The sequence below is a fragment of the Periophthalmus magnuspinnatus genome, chromosome 23 (assembly GCF_009829125.3).
Source record: "Periophthalmus magnuspinnatus isolate fPerMag1 chromosome 23, fPerMag1.2.pri, whole genome shotgun sequence".
Classification (NCBI taxonomy): domain Eukaryota; kingdom Metazoa; phylum Chordata; class Actinopteri; order Gobiiformes; family Gobiidae; genus Periophthalmus; species Periophthalmus magnuspinnatus.
In genome coordinates, this window is record NC_047148.1 from 11,204,599 (window position 1) to 11,225,112 (window position 20,514).

General features: G+C 39.2%; 2 protein-coding genes across 2 annotated transcripts in view; one reads left to right on the plus strand and one right to left on the minus strand.

Annotated features, from left to right (window-relative positions):
• Nucleotides 1–1,339: 1,339 nt before the first annotated feature.
• On the minus strand, nt 1,340–3,674 carry pax4 (paired box 4). Its single transcript, XM_055231910.1, has 10 exons — nt 3,610–3,674; nt 3,400–3,530; nt 3,107–3,322; nt 2,934–3,024; nt 2,731–2,850; nt 2,568–2,650; nt 2,419–2,479; nt 2,284–2,351; nt 2,136–2,208; nt 1,340–2,010 (listed from the first exon to the last, which is right to left on the minus strand). The coding sequence occupies exons 1-10, from the start codon at nt 3,644–3,646 to the stop codon at nt 1,712–1,714; spliced, it is 1,179 nt and encodes a 392-aa protein (XP_055087885.1). The 5' UTR covers nt 3,647–3,674; the 3' UTR covers nt 1,340–1,711.
• A 2,567-nt stretch (nt 3,675–6,241) lies between these two features.
• The window catches only part of snd1 (staphylococcal nuclease and tudor domain containing 1), a 109,806-nt gene continuing 95,533 nt past the window's right edge, over nt 6,242–20,514 (plus strand). Inside the window, exons 1-10 of the mRNA XM_033989641.2 lie at nt 6,242–6,462; nt 8,333–8,482; nt 8,834–8,954; nt 9,496–9,574; nt 12,406–12,566; nt 13,274–13,365; nt 13,706–13,864; nt 13,953–14,059; nt 14,135–14,225; nt 19,294–19,398. Of these exons, the coding sequence (XP_033845532.1) occupies nt 6,397–6,462; nt 8,333–8,482; nt 8,834–8,954; nt 9,496–9,574; nt 12,406–12,566; nt 13,274–13,365; nt 13,706–13,864; nt 13,953–14,059; nt 14,135–14,225; nt 19,294–19,398 (1,131 nt within the window). The 5' untranslated portion in view covers nt 6,242–6,396. The remainder of the gene's footprint in view (nt 6,463–8,332; nt 8,483–8,833; nt 8,955–9,495; nt 9,575–12,405; nt 12,567–13,273; nt 13,366–13,705; nt 13,865–13,952; nt 14,060–14,134; nt 14,226–19,293; nt 19,399–20,514) is intronic.

The window sequence follows — 20,514 nt, forward strand, 5'->3', positions numbered from 1 at the left end:
TAGAGAACTGTCTGATACATATTTGTATTCAAACACTTAAGGAACTTTAAAGGTCATGTGGCTGTTAATTATAGAAGATAATGTTTGTAGGATTTTTTTGTTTATTTAATGAACACTCTGTAAATATCCTAAACATTTTAGAAATGTACATTTGTAAATACTGTAAAGACACCAAAGTACTGTATTTTTACAAGTGTAAAGTTTAACAGCTGCTATTTTGTCATAATGAAGTTTATGACTTGCCTATTTTTTAGTCTTTATATACAGTATATTATATGGATTATAATAAACACAAACCATGACAAACAATTACAACCAAGCATCTTTATAAAAAAGAGTATTCCTGGAAGTGTTTTGCCAATAGACTATAATTACTCTAGCCATAACACAATGCATGTTGACTATGGTAATAATATGTATATCGACATGAAATTATTATTGATAGTTGATCTCCATAGGCAGGTAATGTAAGGCCTTGAAAAAGCAAATAAAGGAACAAAGGGGAAAGTTAAATGTGGCAGTAGGCTACAACATACTATGAAAAAGCCTCCACTTTTCAGTAGGTTACAACTCTATTTGTCTAGTATGCTGAGCAAGCTGTCTTTTGATACGTACCCCTTCCCTGTTGACCAGTTACCTCCAGACTCAAGTTTTACCATCTCCCCAGTGCAGTAAAGGCACATGGATGAACCCAATGCTTCTGTCCTGTTGCAATCATAAAATCAGACACAGAACAGATAGAGGATCATGCTTAGACTTTATACAACTGTACTTTTATAGATTTTCCCACTGCTCTCTCCGGGTGAGGAAAACCTGGAAGCGCCTTTGGCACTTAGACAAACAGCAAGACCGTAAAAGAGATAGCATCCATATCATCCATCCAGAGGCAACCTCAAGCGGTCCATGAGCTGTGATTTATGCTGTAACCATAATAGGCCTACATTACTGACCAAATATGTTGTAGACATTGAATCAAAGTAATGTGTGACTTGCCAAAATTCCTTAATTTAATTTCCTCACTCTCAATAGAAGATTATTATCAGTCATGGCTTTACAACAATTTATCTCCTTGGACAGTCTTCAAAGTAATTGGCAAATGTAAAATAATATTGTATTTTATTTATTTATTTTTTTTTTTTATTAACACATTATTAAGCACTCAATTCATTACACTTTAGACATTTGTTCTTTACAACTTGGAACTTCAACAGTTTATGGACTAGCTATATAGCACAGTGTAATTTGTAGGCAATAATGTTAAGCATGAAGTATGTACATTTGTTACAGTTTAAATCGGATTTGTATTTAGAGTACTGAAACGTGAAACATCAGTGCCGTTCCTCCCTCTAGTGGTTAATGTCTGTCCCTGCAGCCTCAGAAATATTCTCTCACGCTAATGTTATGGCCACACCAGTCTATGCTTGCGGTCATTCTGCGATGTGTTCGAAACACCTGCTTGTTCTGCTTGTTATGAGACCAAAAAGCAAAAGTCTAAAATACCAATAAAATGCATAATGCACCCTAACATATTTACGCGTATACTGTTCACCAGTGGTCCAACATAGCTGTCTAGCCAGTAGCCTAATATTTGGTCTGGTCAGTTTCAGCTCATTGTTTGTCTGCCATAGTCGTTGTATAGTAATACAAAATAAATAAGGCTACGTATAGCATAGATGTACATAAACATGTGGCTTAGTGTCCACCCTATAGCCTATGGGCCGCCCATGTATTGATGTGCGCTGACCTCCCAAGGTTGTGAGTAAAAACTCCTCTCATATGTTTGGCTCCATGTAAAAGGAGGACTCTGTTGGCTCCAAGTATCTGTCAGTGGGCTGTAATCCCCTTTCATTGTGTCTGCTGCCAAAGTGAGATATGGCCTTGTGTCCATGTGTCCAGACCCGAGCAGAGCCAGATGGGGATTCTCTGTATTCTGAACCATTTCATTGTTACACTGATGAAGGTACGGCTGAGGTATAGGAATGGATGGTGGATGCACATTATTCATAGATACTGTGGATCAAAATCAAAAACGTGATGGATTACATCTTTCAACAATCTATATCTTTCTTGCATATATATTTGTAAATTAAAAATAAATAATTGATTATGGCATTGTAAAATTATTTGTAACCTACTTTTGACATGGTTACAGACTGGGTTTCGACCGGAAGCATCAGTGGAATCATGACAAACAGCAGAACTTCTTACCTAAACAAAAAACTGTTAATATTAGGACTAAGCATATGGTATAAATACAGAAATACATAATGTTTTAAAACTCACCTGTTGCAAGGCAACACTGCTTGGAACACTTTGATGAAGTGGTGAATAATCCTGTTGATTGGCTACAGCTGTAACACAAAACTTACAATGACTGACAGTTTTAAATGTGGTGTTCAAATATTACGTTAATATTACCCTTTGTGTCATTTTGCATATGCTCTTTCCTCCATTTGGCCCTTCTGTTAGAAAACCACACCTATAATATAAGCACCGACCATGTCAACAAAGTTATACATTTAGCAGACACTGCATCACTTGTGGCAGAAAATGATGAACCTCATTACCTTGATAACGTCCTCTGGAAGTTGAATCATTGCTGAAAGTTTTTCCCTTGTATACATATCAGCATAATGACAAATAGAGAACTCTGGAAGTTAAACAGTCCACATACAGTCATTTCAGACATTACCCTAATGGTCTTATTATTGTGGACGTATGCAGATTTACCTTGTTCAAGAGCTTTGGCCTGCTCTGAAGTGAAGGTGGTGCGGTTTCTGTGTGGACCATCCTGGGGCTTATCTGTGCCAACTTCTTCATTATCTTTTAGAGTCGCCTCCTCCGTAATAACTGAGCATTAACATGTTAGTCTAATAATCCCACGCAAATATTAGGCTTCTGTAAGCACCAGATCTGTCAGAATGGGAACTCACCATGATCAGCTAAAACATGCGGATTGACTTCCAAACACAATGGACCGTGGTCTATGTGGATCTTTCTTAAAATGCGATTGATGGAGGAAACCTTTCAAAGACAGTTATCACTTTTAGCTACAGAAAAGTTTTCATACAAGCGCTGAAAAATAAATGAAGTGTGCCAAACTTACGCTGGGAACTTTAGGGCCCTTAAGGGTCTGCTCTGCAGTAAGCCGTCTCCGTATTTCCCAGGCAAAGATACTGGGGTTCTCGCGTTTGCACTGGACAATGGTATGGATGACCCTGGGAGTGAGAAGCCGCGGTCTACTTCCACCAATGGTCTTGGGTTCCAGCAGTCCCGTGCGGCGATAGCGGCTTAGAATCTTGCTCACACAGCCGTTAGAAACCTACACAAAATAACTTAGATGGGGTAAGAGTTTATTCACATCAGATTTTATTATTTTACGCATATATAAGCACTAACCCGCAATATTCTGGAAATCTGACTTGGGCGCACTCCCTCAGAGGCGAGTTCTATCATTTTTCGTCGTTTAAGTTCAGGGAGAGGTCTGCCGTTCATAAAGGTGCCTCCCAACTGGTTCACACTGCCGGATTCTTAAAATACAGAGTTTCAAAGTGGCATTGATTAGAAAATAGAATGAAAGGTGAAGTAGCGTAGAATGAACCAGACTACCGTTATAAAAGCATAATGCTGTGTTTAGTCCGCACATCTTCTCCAGCTGAAGGGTATAAAGGCAAAGTGTTGTCACTATATCCGTCCTGGTGGCACGCAACTTCATTCCCCATCCTCTCTTGACAATCACGTCCCGCCTTTTATGTACAAGTGAAGGTGACGTAGTGTCCTAGTGCGCGCTGTCAGGAGTTCCCTGATGCGCGTACGTATGTTTGAGAGCGTGGAAACCCCTGAGCCTCTTAATACGCTACAATTTATGAGAAAATACAGTTCAGTGCAAACATAAAGGGTATTAGATTGCAATTCATCTATTAGGCTATAATTGCAAGCGCAACTGTGGGTGTTGTCTTTATAGCCCAGTTTTGTGAGCAATTCATTATTGGGCTTTAAGAATAAAATAGTAAGAACGCGTTTACGTTTTTGTCATTTTTTTTTGTTTAATATAAGAGAGGTAGCCTGTTATTTTAGGCTCAAATTTGAGCACTAATGGGTCTACTAGTGCGCAGCTCGCTTAAATTTGCTTAGGCTACTGTAGCCTATTTTAGACTATCACCAAGTGTCGTCTTTTATAAACCAAAGGCCTATCACAAATATATTACGAATAATTTATTTCAGATGGTAAAAAATGTGCCAACATCTCTTCAGAATACCTGTGGTCACGTGACCTGTGAAGGTTGAGTGGTTCAGATTAAAAAAAAAAAAAAATCTCTGGTCTCCTTTCGGAAAACAAACATTTGTAAATCTGTTCCACTAACGAGGCCATATGGTGCTTTCGATACGTCATAAATAAATCACATCTTTAGGAAATATATTTATATTAATTGTGGACAAAGTGGCATGCAACGGAAAGGATCAATTGGCCTGCTTACCTGCTCCGTTAGAAAAGGCTGTCTAAAAACCTCACAGATGTCCCTTGGACAGGTTGTAGATAAAATGCGTTGTAAAGGTTTCAAAGGAAAATATTTGAACAGCAAATATTAGCCTATGTGAAAGGACATACGAGCCAGGTCTTTCTTCTGTTTAATGACTAATTGAATATCATTAGTTGGGTCCACAAAGATCGAAGAGCCACCGAAATAAAGGCTTGGATTCTAAAATGCCATATGGTCCAAATTATACATTAACCACTAGTTACACGACAATAATTCTCTGTGTGTACAATCAGTCATGTTAGATAGGGAACAGTCATTTTTGGACACCATCATCTCCATGCCAACCAGTCAAAGAACAAATATGACAAGTCTTTTCTTATTATAAACTGCTTCATGTGAACGTTGATGTACAGTATTTTATTGCCCATATATTGTGTACCAAATAAAGATTAGTTAGTGTTCCTTTTTGAGACCGCCCAATGGCACTGTAGTGCGTAAATGGTGAAAAGCTCTCCAAAAAGAGGACATTTGTTATGGCGATTAAATCTTTCAGATAAAATAGTCTTTGTGTTACAAAACACTGTAACCTGTTGTGGGGCCCGTAAATACACAGATGGGCTTGCAAAATTCCGTATAACAATCAGAAAATATGAGAACTTTTACCGCGTAAAAAGGTTTCCAAACGTTTCCAAAAGCGCACGATGCAGACACGTGCGCAACGGTTCCAAAGGTGTGCCTTCCGTGTGCTGTTAATTATAAATCTACTACACACTCCATCTATCATTCTTTTTTAATTGTCTGTTATTCTCTGCCGTTGTCCATCAAGACTATTGTTTTGAAGTTTAAATCCTATAATATGAAATCGAGTTGGCTAGAATAGCCTAAGCACATGACCGCAAAGCTGGAAGTAGCTGGCTAATAAACTACAGCCTAAGCCTTATTTATCTGGGGATTTTTAAAAGGAAGACACATTTAAAAATCCCTGGCAATTAGCTTACAGAAGTACAACGTCCATGTTCAGCAGGGAACAGGCTTAATTCGATGTCCATTTGGTGATAATGCCATTAGGCCAGTATCCTAAAAAGGCTGGATTGTTTATGTTTACTTGAAGTGGGAAAAAAAAAAACTGCAATAGCTAACATAAGTTTATTACGCACCAGGATTTGGAGCCTTTCAAGTGCCCTGGCATTATTCAGGGACTACTACATCACACACACTTTTATCCTCAAGGTTTCTAAAACAGCACAAATATTATGTTTTGGCAACAAATCTTTTTTCGTCAGTGCTAAATCTGTTTAGTGCACGTGCCCTAAGACAGCTGTAATTTATATTAGGCTGAATAATTAGTGCATAAAACATGCCGTTGCGTTCAATTAAAAAGAGTAGTTCACAAAATGCCTAGCTACGTCACAGTTTTGACCCGTTAGCTTTCATAAATGCAAAGCTCGAAATAAATCATTCATTTCTACGCAAATAAAACATTTTAATATGCTTGGTTTAGTATTTGATTTCAAATATGTAAGTATTTAGATTTTTAAATGTTAGTCTGCTCAGGTGGGAGGTTTAAAAAAAGCAATATGATCCGAGGGCGCATGAACGCAGCGTCCTACAGCATCCACGCCGATCCACGCTGTGCTGACGTGTCGCAGCTTTTGCTCCGGAAATGTTCCTTTTCAATTCGCTTACGCGCCCAAACTATGGCTCCATTCGCTTCCATTCATTTCGGTCCATGAACCCGGAATTACTTTACGTTTGTAGTATGTATTCATGGCAGATTGTGTTTCCGGTATAGCGTGTGTGTTGGTCCGTGCTCAGCCTTTCTCTCTTGTCTTTCAGTAGAGCAGTCACTCTCCTCAGAGTCCCAGCTCCTTTACCTGGTTTACCCCTCATCGGCTCCAAATATCCGACCGTGGACATGGCTTCAGTTTCGGCTCCAGCTCAAGCGGCCCCTGCTCCTTTGCAGAGAGGCATAGTAAAAATGGTAAGACTGCTTCAAGTGTGTAAAACCTTGTGCGTAAGTGTAGGGGTAGGGCTAGTTAGCAGAACACATGTAGAGCCAAAACCAGTCTGATGTATCCGTAAAGATTATGAGATGTTGTGGTTTAACAGTTGAAACTCTTGTTTAGTCAGTCTTCACATTGTCACTGTTGTTGAAATACCTGTCACCAACTATAAAGTTGTATTGATTAAGGCACGTCTGCTAAAGACGAGCCTAGCATGTTTGCTACATTTTGGCTAACCTGCTAATAAGCAATACAGAGTTGACGTTGAATAATGTGCAGAGACACAAATGCAAAATGTGTGAGATTCTAGTTATTTAGAGTCCACTAGCAAAGCGCAACTCGGGTTTAAGGTGCGCAGCCCGGGTTTACGCGCATACACCGGTCAGGACTAGGCGACTAGCGCTGACAGGACTACTGTCTGCAGCAGGTGTTCAGTTTCCCATTAGGCTAACTGCTAGCAGCCTTACTGCTACAGCCTACTTTTACTACAGAATATTGCGAACAGGCTAGACCCTGACTTGTCGTAGTGTAATAAAGAGTAATTTTAATCGGTAAATTCGTGCGAACTTTGGTGTTTTCTATTCTAGTGTCCATAGGCTAACTATAGGCTATATGATGCATCAAGTAGCATAACATTCCCACTCCTGATCATAAACGTCTTTCGTAGATAATCTGGCCGTTGTTATGGCCATTTCATTCGCGCGATACGGTGGCATGTTCTGATTCAGTGGGCTTAAGTTCATTGCAGACTCTGACCACCGGAAAAGTGACACGTAGATGGTTATTTAGTTGCTAGTCTGCCATGAGGCATGCTGACAGTGTTCCTTAAAACTAGTTACTTTATTTAGTCTTTCATGGTCATGGCTTTAGCTTATATTGTGCATAGCTATTATTAGTACATTTTGCCTGTGTTTTCTGCAGTCCTCATTTAGGTGCAATAAAATTAGGCCGTCCACTTTAAAATTCCCTCTTATTATTCCAACATTTAAAGCCTATCTTTTTATCTTTAAGACACCAAATGAAATAGCTAGGTTTAATAATTGGTCATCTTGTGGGTGTTGCGCTTTGACCTTACTATTATGCCTCTGTTCTACACTGTTGTGGTCTAAGGACAGGGGCAGTGCCTGTTTGGGGAAAGACTTTATCTCTACCAACATCTAAGATCAACAGCCCCCTGGTTGCTCCCTGGAGGACTGTCAGATAAACCGTGTTTGCTCAGATTCATGTAAATGCCATGGTTGTCAAAGCTCACAGTGGGTTATCTTTTGCAGCCTTTTTAGCCAAGTTGTCAGATGGTTGGATCTCATCTTGCAGCTGAACTGCCATCACCATAGAAACATGAAGTGTTGCACTGTACTAGGGATGCACCGATCCAGCCTTTTCTGTTGCAATACTGACGTTGATACTTTGGCTTTAAGTGTCTGATGATACCCAATATCATCGATACTAGGGCAGAGGCTGAAAATATAATTTATTTTGCTTTAAGCACAAATGGCATATGGTAAAAAGGATCCAATATTGGAACCGATTTACCAAAATGTTCAATATTGGTGTGGATATCCAATACTTGTATCATATTGGTGCATCCCTAAACTATGCAGCTTGTTGGTCTGTGTTGACAAAACAGTTATTAACAAAAAATACAGATAAATTCAGATTAAAACTTTTGTGTTTTGGCTGTATATCCATTTGTGGACTCTGTCTTTCTTTTTGCCTATTATCTTGATGAAAAATTTGAACTCTTGATTTTATGCACTAATGGATTTTATTGTGAATTGAATAAATGAACCCCACACTATTTGTGATTGATTTGAATGCCCGCAGCTGATGTTGTATTTCTCTTTGTAGGTTTTGTCCGGATGTGCCATCATTGTGAGGGGCCAGCCTCGAGGAGGGCCCCCTCCAGAGCGTCAGATCAATCTGAGCAACATCAGAACTGGGGCCATGGCACGCAGAGCAGCTCAGGGCCAGCCCGACACCAAGGATGTCCCAGATGAGGTGAGAGCCTCTACTTGCTTTATTTTTGTGACTATAGCGGGGATTTATTTTGTGGTTAAGTAATAAACAGTTTGATTTTTTTATGGTTCTTAACTCTTTTTTACTTGTAATTTACTTAATGTGCACTAATATAAATCAAGTGTACTTATTCAAGCACTAATTTGTCAAACACAGTTGTTTAAGAGTTTCATTTCTATAGGACATGTTTGTATTATGATTAAAGATGGAACCTCAAACTGGCTGGTTCCTTGCCTAAAGTGCTCTGAACCAGCATTTACATGGCTTTGTTTTAGTCATACAATTGTCCGTGACTGAAAAAGTAAAAAATATATATTTTTTTCCTTTGTGTAGCCTTGGGCCTTTCAAGCCAGAGAGTTCCTGCGAAAGAAATTAATTGGGAAGGAGGTGTGCTTCACAGTGGAAATCAAAACTGCTTTGGGTCGAGAGTACGGAATGGTCTATCTTGGCAAAGGTATGCACCACTGCTTGCCAAGGATTTTTCTTACAATTTGAACATAGTTTGTAATTATTGTAGGACTACTACACTGTTATCTACTCCCGTGGGCTTTGGCTAAAGGTTATACTTGTGCAACAATAATCATGGCAAGCCAACCCTGGCTCTCTCAGACCCTGACTTGGGGATAGTCAGGTTAGCCTACTGTGTGTACAGCAACAACTAAACTATAAAGTCTTGCTGTTTGTAATGGATTGATAATCTTGGGTACTAGCTGCTCTGAAGTACCCATTAGTAAAGTGTTTTTTCACAGATCGAAAGGTCAGCGGTTCAGTCCCATTGTGTTCTGCCATCATGCAGTTGGCCAAAACACTGAACTTGCTTTACTTATAGAATTTGCATACTGACTTTATGGGTGTACAAATAGTTTCTTAATGTTGAGTGCTTTGACTGGAGTAGAAAATCCATTTACTTTCACCAATTGCTTTTCTTTGTGAAGACTATGACATCTGTCATAAGACGAAATTAAATCTTATTGATGTACCTCATCTCACTATAGATACAACGGGGGAGAACATTGCCGAGTCTCTGGTGAGTGAGGGCCTTGCCACTGTCCGTCGGGAAGTTAGAGGAAACAAGTAAGTTTTTATTTAAAATTACTTGTTCATCTTTTGTTCACACAAAAGTTTTAAATATAATTTTTTAAATAATTAAATAATACATTTACAGATATTGATTACCACAGTAGATTTTTTTTTGCAGATGACATAACATGTGTTATGAAAAGCCGATCAAATTTATTTAATAAGGACATAGGAAACAAAGATAAGGGTTCAACTCTTTTCATTACTCTTTTTAAGCTTGCTGATTCTTCTTAATTTTTAAGATGTTGGGAAAAAAAACCTTAACCCTACTTTTTGCCCAGAAAAAAAGCAAAGTAACAAAGGAAAATGTAAAACGTAAAATAAGGATGGTGTGCTGGGCAGGCCAACGCGGGCCATAGAATCTACAAGCACACCGCTATCCCTACCTATCCCAAAAAAACCCCAACCCATAATCACTCACGTGATTTTAAAAGCTCCTGGTCACAAAACAAAAATGATTAGGAGCAAAACTACAGAAGAATACTTTACTAAATATATGCAAAAATTCTAGAATAACTATCTTTGAAATATGTCAGTCGTCCAGGTCTGACCCATAGCAAAAGAAAAATATAAAATCTGTCACAGTTGACTGATTTTATATTTTTCTTTTACGCTAGTATAACTAGAAATAACAAAAATATACAGATAAAATAGGACTGACTTTTATGAACTGAAAGTGGGAAAAAATACTACATAAATGTAGGCAATTAAAAAAGTACAAGAGGGGAAAACTGTAACATGCCACAGAAGATGCAACCTTATAACACACTTTGAAAAACTGACAAAAGTGCTCTTGTGGTCTTTTGCTGTTTTACAACTCTTCAACTTGAACTTCAGTTACATGGACAAGCACACATTTGGTTATATCAACTGTTGTAGTCTTGTAGCACCAGCAGGGGGCAGTATTGCTCTTCTAAAATTGCACACCATAATAGCGCACATTATCTCATATCCCTTAAGCAGAGATTCTCTCAACACAGTGTAAAATGAGCACCGTTACATACAGTACCCCCAGTGGATGCATTTTCACAATACACATATTAGAAGCAATTGACTTCTGCTGCGACATTTTATCTTGTAATATAAGAAGAGCTGATGTGAAAATTTTGCCTAGATAATGACCTATTGCAAGTGGCAGTCTGTTTGATAGCCCAGAACGACGCTAATGTAAATGATGCTTTATGTCTAAGTGGGCATCATTTGGCCTGAGGCAAAGGGCCTTTTTACTTGACTGCTCTAGCCTGCAGTGCCCTCATGTCCAATCCCTATAGCAATATCATGATAATTATGTGTGTGATGAGAGCAGGTTTGAGACAGTGCAGTTTTGAATGTTTGAAAAAGCTCATTATCATCTGTGATGTTAAGAAGCTATTAAATGGTGTACTGATGTCAGAAGCCAGCATCATCAATATCTTTTTAATAAATCTAATATGTTCCCCCAGAATGATGGGAGTAACTATTATCCCTAGTAAAATAATTTCATTGTGAAATGATTCTCAAATGCCCAGTCATAAACTGTGCACAACATTGAACCTTTACTTTTTTTTGTTTTCTAAACTGTCAGGCTGATGCAGTTTTTAAAGTGATTTAACTGAATAGATGAGGAAAAACACAATGAAATAAAGCACCTTTACATTTATATATCTTTGATACTGGAACTTTTGAATTGACTAGCGCCTTTAGTTTTATCAGTTCTAAACTATACCGTGTGTAAAATGAATGTTCAGTTTCATCTTTTCGAGTTATTCCTGTATCTTCAGCTGCCTTTCACACACATTCATATTTTAAAATTCCTAATTCACCATCATGCACAAATCCAGTGAAATTCATAGAGGAATTTTAAATGACAGTTGGAGCAAATTAGTAATTTTTTTTTTTTTTTTTTTTTTTTAAGAACATCTACCCAGTTGACCAGAAGGGCAGTAGACTGTATAGTCGTACAATTTAGAACACTTTCTGCTCTTCTTTAAAGTTAAGCCTCAGAGGAGGATTGTTACTGTCCTTCAGAGTCATTCTCAAGTCCAGCTGGTAGACACAAGTGCACCATGAAGAGATAAAGCATTTATGATTTGATGAAAAAAATATATACTTAAATCATATACCTTTTGCTTTGCCTTTTCTTAATTGTTGTCCAGTCTCTCTTACAATTAAAATAGTTATGGTGATTACAACTTAATGTATGTGTTTCACTCCTCCTCATGTGCCTGCTGTATCACTTTATGCTTGATGTCACAGCAGTTGGTCTTTGAATGTCACTTTCTGAACGAACATCAAAACTGCCACATCACCCAGGCAACTTTTTTGTATCTTAGAAAACAGAAGCTTGTTGGCCTTTTAAAGTACTGAATTATTAAGATCTACATGGGCCTTTTGACAGCCTCTTCATGCTGTAGGGAGTTTTCTTGCCATGCCCTTATTTTTACCTTGAACAGTTTTTAAATCTGAATGATCTGGTACCACCTTATCAAGGCTAATTAAAAAAGGTGTTATTATAAAGTATGAATGACTTGACTCATAATTAAATAATAATTTATTGAGAATGATTCAAGCTTGGTTGGGGTTAGGTGTTAGAGTTGGGGTATTATGTAGGTACTAAGCCTGAATCATTCTTAATAAACTATTTGTTAATTATGAATTAAATCTCTGATCATGCTTTATTAAAGCTAATTAAGTTGTCACAAATGCTTTAATTTATTTTTACATTTTGAAATTTGTGTCATGTTTCCAAGCAATTAAACTGGTTAAAATCTATATTTTAATGTCATCTGTATTTTTAAAAATGTGAAATATATATAATGTGACATATATTTTCTTTTTGATTCCAGTCCAGAACAGGCCAGACTCTGTGACTTGGAGGACCAGGCAAAAGCAGCCAAAAAGGGCCAGTGGAGCGAGGGAAGTGCGGCACACACCATTCGAGACATCAAGTATACCATTGAGAATCCACGCAACTTTGTAGATTCTTTGCATCAGAAACCTATCAATGGTGAGTGAATTTTTTTTCTTTACTTTATGGGTCTACTGAGTTGTGATTAATCTAGTTTTGGAAATGCAATACTCTCAGTTGTTTTGCTAGAAATTTACTAATTGTGAAAGTATCCACTTGAGAGCATTTCATAGCAAGTTGCTGTTCACTGGCTTCTATAGAGCCTGACCTGCCTGAAGTGTAATGTGAAACTCGATTGGTTCTGGGCTCATTTCACTAGACTGTAATTGAGCAGGGGAAATGAACATGGTATGAGACTTTGATTCTTATTTCTTTCTTGCTCTTCATGGAAGGCAGACCTAGAGCAGTTAAATAAAACCCAGTCGCACTGTGCACTGAGCCCTTTCATATCTACAGATGCTGCAGCATCACACCACTAATGGTTTTGTCTTTACAAACACAGAAGCACTGGGTTAACTCTTAAACCCTGTAGATCTTTGATTTGTTCATTTATTCGTAACTTTTAACATTTCTTTGCACACAGCAAACTGCAGTAATAATGACTGCATTCATGTCAGTTTGTTATATTACCTAAACAAAACAATTAACAATGAACATCACAAAGAGCTGTGCCTCCAAATTTGAAGTACCTGAGAGTAAGTCTCCAGTGAGAGACTTGAGTCTTTCTACTGAACTAAAGCTCTCCTTTGTTCTTGGACAACCTCAACTGTTACTAAATAAATATATATATATATATTTTTTTGTAGCAATCATCGAGCATGTGCGTGATGGCGGCATTGTTCGTGCCTTGCTCCTCCCAGACTACTACCTTGTCACTGTAATGCTTTCTGGTATCAAAGTAAGTGCACACTTGCCAAGTTAAGCATGTTTGGTTATCCATGTTTATTATGTTTTGGAACATTTTTATTTTCCACATTTATAACTAAAAGATTAAATACTCTTTTGGGTCTGCGTTTATTGTTTTAATTTCCACTTCACCACATTTACACATCAGTCAAATGCAACCAAGCCTTGGTTTCTCAGTGAACCACTTAAGATGTTTTGTACCTTGCAATTGAGAATGACTTCCGAGTCAGACTTTAGGGCTTATGCTATTAGAAGTATTGTAAGTATGTATTTTATATTTGTTTAAAGATGAAGGTTGAAGTGTTGATTCATGTCATTGTTTTGTTTTTTAGTGTCCAACATTCAAACGTGAAGCTGATGGCACAGAAACACCAGAGCCATTTGCAGCAGAGGCCAAGTTCTTCACTGAATCGCGACTTTTGCAGAGGGACGTTCAAATCATCCTGGAGAGCTGCCCAAACCAGATCATACTGGGCACCATCCTTCACCCGGTAAACTGTTAAAGACTAGACACAGCTTGCACGCGCTTTGTGTTTCATTTTGGTTACAGTGAAGAAATCAGCTGAATTCTTCTTTCAGAATGGCAACATCACTGAACTGTTGCTGAAAGAAGGATTTGCCCGTTGTGTGGATTGGTCAATGGCTGTTTATTCACAAGGAGCTGAGAAACTTCGAGCTGCTGAAAGGTAAGATGCCCAAGCCTTTCCTGTAAACTTGTATATCCACATTCTCTAATTGTATTTTTCTGAAAACCTGAACAGATCTGCCAAGGAGCGCAAGGTCCGCATCTGGAAAGACTATGTGGCACCCACAGCCAACCTGGATCAGAAAGACAGACAGTTTGTTGCCAAGGTGAGATTAGTTTGGGGTACGAGACTAAAGTTAATGTCTTGTCTGAATGTGTGATAATTGATGACTTTTATGGTGTGACGTGAGAGCAGTTTTTTGCTTATTCTATTAGTTTGTTATTGTTGGCTGTGCTTTCAATTTTCCTGAAACAATACGATGCAACTACAGCTACTTTGAAGCTGCTAATGAAGTATAACCTCTTGCCCCTGTTTTATTTTCTCATTTTCACCCCCCACTGAATAGAGAGGAAAAATAAAAATCCTTTCACTAAAGGGACAAATAGGAATGCTTAACAGCAACCTTGAAGCACTCCCCAGTCAAATTAGGACCAAATTGCTGGCGTATGCGCCAGCAGCGGCACAGAACGACCCCCAAAAGCCAGGAACTCCAGATATTAACTTTGAAGGTTATTGGCTTACAACTCAAGGGGAAAGCGATGTCCTTAATATCAAGCACATTGAGATGGACCCTGGTTGTCAACAAACATTAGTTCAAATCAAGTGAGATGGACTCCTTGTATATCTTGATAAAATGCTTTTAACCTTGTTGTCACAACAAGATTAAGATTATACCATCCAATTAATGCCTTTTTTAAACAAGTAAAACAACTCTGGATATTTCCGCCATTTTCTGATAAAGTGCGCAGCATTTTTCAAGATAAATGTGATGTAAATGGTTTAGTTTTGAGTAATTGCAGTCAAGATGTCGAGGTCTATTTTTTCTGAGTTGTGAAGGCTGTGCAATGAAACATTTATGTTATCAGTGTGAGGCGCTGTCAGATCTGATGGAACAGCACTGGTTTTGAGTTGTTGGAAGGGAAGTACCATTTGCTGGTGGTTAGTGTAGGAAAGTCTATAATGAGAAAAAAGAGCAAAGATTAAGATGAAAAGTCAGGTTGGTTGGGTGGCTGATGAGTTGGTGAGGTGTAGCTGAATTCAACTAGATTAGAATTGCACTTTATCAGTTATATATGGCTACAGCTGTCCTCGCACTGGGATCCCTGTTCTGTTTTGCTGGAGCTGCAGTGCACTCGGCTCATGCCCCCAGTGAAACCTTGATGCACCTCTTTGATCTCTGCAGGACTCTTCTTCATCCTCCCATTCTTTATCTCTGTTTCTACCGACCGCTGCCCCTCTAAGAAGCACCAAAGAAGTTGGAGGTGTCCAACTTAGTTAAGGGTTTAGGATTTTGGTTGGATCCAAGTCTGTGTGACCAGAATGAAACTATGCAGTTTTCATTTATATATTTTCAAATGTGTTATCTCAACATTACATTAATGTATCTTCTATCTTGCATTGTAGCTCTCAAAATTTTTACTTAATCCTATTTCATTGGGACACAAGACTTGTAGTACACATGCTTTTCTGTAACAAAACATTCAATCCTTTACATGGCGATTTTTGACTAACTCTGAGCTGGTTTGGCTTGCTTGAGTCTGCCAGGGGATAAAACCCCTGCTGATATAACCTCCAAAGGTGTTGGCAATGCACAAACCGACAAAATTACAGACACTATGCCATTGTGGCAAAAAATAGCATAGTGTCTGTAACTTTGTCTAGTGCACGTTATTCCTTTGAATGGGTATAATTGACCAGCAGATTAGCAGAGAGCATGTTTGTTACAACCCAGCTTGTCTAGAGTCAGGGAGGTAACAAAAAACATAAGATGGAAAAATGGCAAAATAAAGAAGTCATTTAATGAACAGGAATTTGAAAGGTAAACCAAACAGAAGGGATCTAAAGTATTGAAACAAAGGGTAACGTGCAGGGTTTAAACAAGAGTAATAAAGGTTAAGTTTAACTATGAAACATATTTTACAAACACATGATAATCAGAGTCAGTACTGACACAATCGAGTGTCTCGGAAACGGTCACAGTAGTGACAGAGAACCATAAACACATTTTACATAAACTACGAGTGTCTCAAAACAGAGTCACTTCTCTGTGACTGTGTGGAAAAGACACATAAAATGGCATACTGACCACCAAGGCCAGCAGCCCCAAACAGGTGTGCTGAATCTCCTTAAATGGATATTCAGCACACCTAAACATAGGACTGATACAAAAAATAAGAGCATGAGGTTTGGGGCCGTAACAACATTGACCCTTTGGATCAAAATGGAAAAGGGCCCAAAATTATGTTATGTATAGACACACAAATTGGTCCCTAACCATAAAGTCCTTATTTGTCTAAATGTCAACCTAGTTTAGTTACTTTGAGCTATTCCTTTTTATTATGGCAATATTTAAAGGTACAGTAAGTTTCTGGAGGTGGCATGTCACCTGCATGATTCCATGGAAATGGAAACACTCCATGGATTCAAACAACCAAAATGGAAAACATGCTTCTATTTTTTTCTGTCAAAGAAGTTACATACTATGGCTTTAACTTATTCCAAATTAGTAGATTAAAAAAGTTCCTACAGTATGTGGGCAGGTTGCTCAGCCCTGTCACTGCTGATTGGTGCTCTCCCTGTTTCATTCACTGGCACCTAATACAGCGGCGGCTCTCACAGGGACACATCTATCCATCAGTCTGATCACGGGCCGCTCCTGTGTCCACGTCCACTGTGCTTTTCACTTTTTATTATCTGAGTGATGGATAGAGTTGAGGCACGGCAGCACACCCCATCCTCACAAGTCAGTCCTGCTGCTGACGCATCTTCCTTTTTGGTTGTCTCTCTTTCTCTTCCCACCTCAACTGGGACTGGAGCAGCGGATGTAGGCCATGTCCCAGTAGTTTTCTTCTCTCCTTCTATCCTCTCTCCGTGCAGCCGATGACCTATGAGCTGATGGATAAAAGGTGACGTTCTGGAAACCTGTTCATTACTCTTACCCTTGAAGATCTGTCACAACACGATAGTATTCAGCTTTGGAATCTATAATACAATAATCAATTTGCACGTTATCTTACACAATTTTACTGTTACTGATTAGGGCAAGTGAACAGAAAGATTTTTTTTTTTTTTTCTTCAAAAGCACACTGACTTCAGGCGCTGTATAGTGGAATATTGTTTCATGGAAATTAGTCAAGTGGAAAGGCACTTGGAATGAAAGGTATCTCGATCATATTGCAGCCTGTCACAGCGGTTGCCCTAAAGCCTACTCTTTTTCACATATTTTGTCACTTACACTATCACACCTGAGGCCTGTGCCAAGTGGTTTATCATTATCAGCATCAGAAACACTACCAGATTATGCAAAAGCATGCAATTTGGATGACAAATCGTGCCTGGCAGTCAAACTGAAATGCTGCCATAGGTGTAGTGTTGGAGGAAGATCATCTGACATGAGTAATGATGAAATTCTGGCTAGACTCGCACTTGGCGCACTGGTTTAAAGCAACTAAATGAATTTGAATAACTACCCAGCATATTCCTTGACAGTGGCCGACATGTTTTTGCACTATGACTGATTTTGGACACTGCAGATGTCATGACAGACACAAGCAGAGGGGGGCAGTAGATCCCTGTCTATTAAGCAGTGGTTTGGACTAGTGCAACACACAGCTCGTCTGTCTTCTATTCCGACTTGTGCAACCCTCACATGAGCTAGTTTGAGAAGACTTTTTGCTGTTTTTTTTTTTTTTAATCCATTTCCATCTTCTTCTTTGTCTCACTTCTTGTGCTATTTGCTGTGAGATTACACTGTCTCTCTCTCGCTTTCTGCTCCTCTCTTGATGCGTGTTGATCTGTCCTCCTCGCCTCTTGTCTCGCCTCCTCCGACTGATAATTAGCCATTAAATGTTGAGCCATTTTCTTCTGCTCTTGTCACATTCTCTCTCCTTGTCTCTATTTACTTGCGTATACCACAAAATGACCTTGTTACTGTGTGAATTTGTGTAGGCTGCTTAGTGTGCACTTTGCCAATGCAAGCCTCTCATAGTTACTGATGACACCTCTTCCCCCATTCTGTCTTTTTCACTTCAACTCCTAGATCTAGTCAGTGCTTAGTATGAAATACATTTGGCTGTTGTCGTGGGCAGCTTACTTACCATGTGTATTGGTCTGTTTTTTCCTTCTGGTGGCTAAAGCGCTGGCCCTCTTTCATATGTTTTCAGAGAAGATCCACCAATTTGTGCCTACGTGATGTAGCTCAAGGAATTGATACTGTGCATTGCTGCTTTTGGCTATTTTTTTTGTTTTTGTTCACCACACACACCTACTCTGTCCACTGTAAGTGTGATGCATGGCTTGTACTTTTTTAGCACTCAGAGCTGAGGAGCAGCCTACATATGAAGCCGTTTGAGTGATGCTTGGGCCATTTAATGCGCATGTGGGAGGCAACATGTGTAGTGCCATTGATTTCTCAGTCTCCAGCAAGCGGCCTACTTAAAGGCTCTCTTTCTAGATGCCTCCTCCATCTCAGTCACATTATAGCCCCAATCTGTCTTCATACATGGGGGAATGCTCAGGTACATAAAGGGGCTGGCTGGAGCAACAAATGTTCATTTAACACTTCAGTGGAATTCATTTCACTGAATTCATACACCCATTTTAAAGGTGCCACAGGGACACCACACAAGCCAAACATAGACGCAATGCATCACAGTGGCCCATAAATAAGATGGGGACTTGCCCCTTTTCAAATGTCCTCTTTTAGGATATGTGTAAAGTTTGAGTCATCACCATGCATCTCCATGGGACAGACTGTACTGAAACCTTTTTGTGGATTGGTAATTATGGGCAGCACGAGAATACTTACTGATTACTGAATACTGATCTGTTTAAATGAACTGCTAAACGAAGAGTTGGGCACCGCTTCTCTTAGAATCCCTTTTTAGGAGTGTTCGTGATCTGCGGACTGCTACTTTGCCCTTCTCAGGCCTCTTAGAATTAATTGGTTGCTTAGCCAGTTACTCCTTTGTCTTCTAGTGCACTCAATCAATTCAAGTGGGGGGAAAAAAATCTATATGATCTGGCTAGGTTTTTTGATTCACTGTATTTAGGTGAAGGCCAGTTTTTATATAGACACTTCTAAATGTGGAAAACATGTATCATTTAATGTGACAGTGATGACTGCTGCTTACGTGAGTCCTGAATCTTTTAACACCCGTTTCTTCTAATTACAGGTGATGCAGATTGTCAATGCTGATGCTATGGTGGTCAAGCTTAACTCTGGAGAATATAAAACCATTCATCTGTCCAGCATTCGCCCCCCAAGGATTGAAGGAGAGGTATGCTTCTGTGCCGTAGTGTTAAGTGTGTGGTCTTGAGCAGTGAGGTTGTTTGAAGCTATTGTGAACTGTTCCCCATTTCCCCATTTATGCCTCCCCCAACATTGGCAGCAGCATTCAACTCTCCTCACCACAGCAGCCTTTTTCATGCCTGTGAGAATCGTGTTGACCACCGGGTGGCGTCTCTGCAGTGGGGCACATGCAGGCTCACTGAGACATTTGCACACACCCAGTAGTTGCAGCACTGCAGAGTGAGGCTGATCGATTTTTTTTTCCCACAATCACTTCTACAGTCAAAGGCCATGCTCAAATGCACACATGTGTATTAGTGAAATGGACTAATGCTGCCTCACATGTGAGCTTATTTTTTTTACACATTACATGCTAAAGTCTTTAATCTCTCAGGAGCACATACAACCAATATTCAAATTTGATGAAATGAAAATTACTCTTCATTACAATATGACTAGCATTCCGGCTCTGCAAGCAAGTATATTGCGGATAACACTCATTACACTTAAATTCCTTTTTGTATTGATTCCTTTTCCACCAAGCGAGATTTCCCATTCTAGTCTTCCCTCATTTGTGCAAAAATGTCCTGTTTGTCTATTTATGTGGCTGTTTTGTGTAACACCTCTAACAATTTGGTTAATGGTAGAAAGTGGATTTTGCTTCCCATCTGTTTATGCCTCTATAGGTATTTGGCAACCTTTTCTCACAATAACTTCTGTTTACAATCATATCCATTTATATGCAAGTCATGTTTCCCAGTCCCTGTTCCAAAGACGGGCGTGCAGAGTTTCTGTTGTAAAAGGCAGATTGCTGACAGTCGGACAACTATTTTTTGAGTTTTGATTGTTTTTGTTTTATTGACCTTGTCTCTTCAGTTCAGTTTTGATTTTATGGCCTGCTCATTCCACTCTATTTCTGTTTATCTCCCTAGTTAAGCTTTTATTCCCATCACACACTCTCTCCCAACCCCCCTCTTCCTTGTTGCTGTCTTTCCGCTGGTGTCTTCGTTAGTGCCATGCATCAGTAAGAGACAGCCTTGTATCCCCTCTCCTAGCCCCTCCCCCTGCTCCTATCGTCTCCTCTACCCTTACTTTTCCTCGCTTT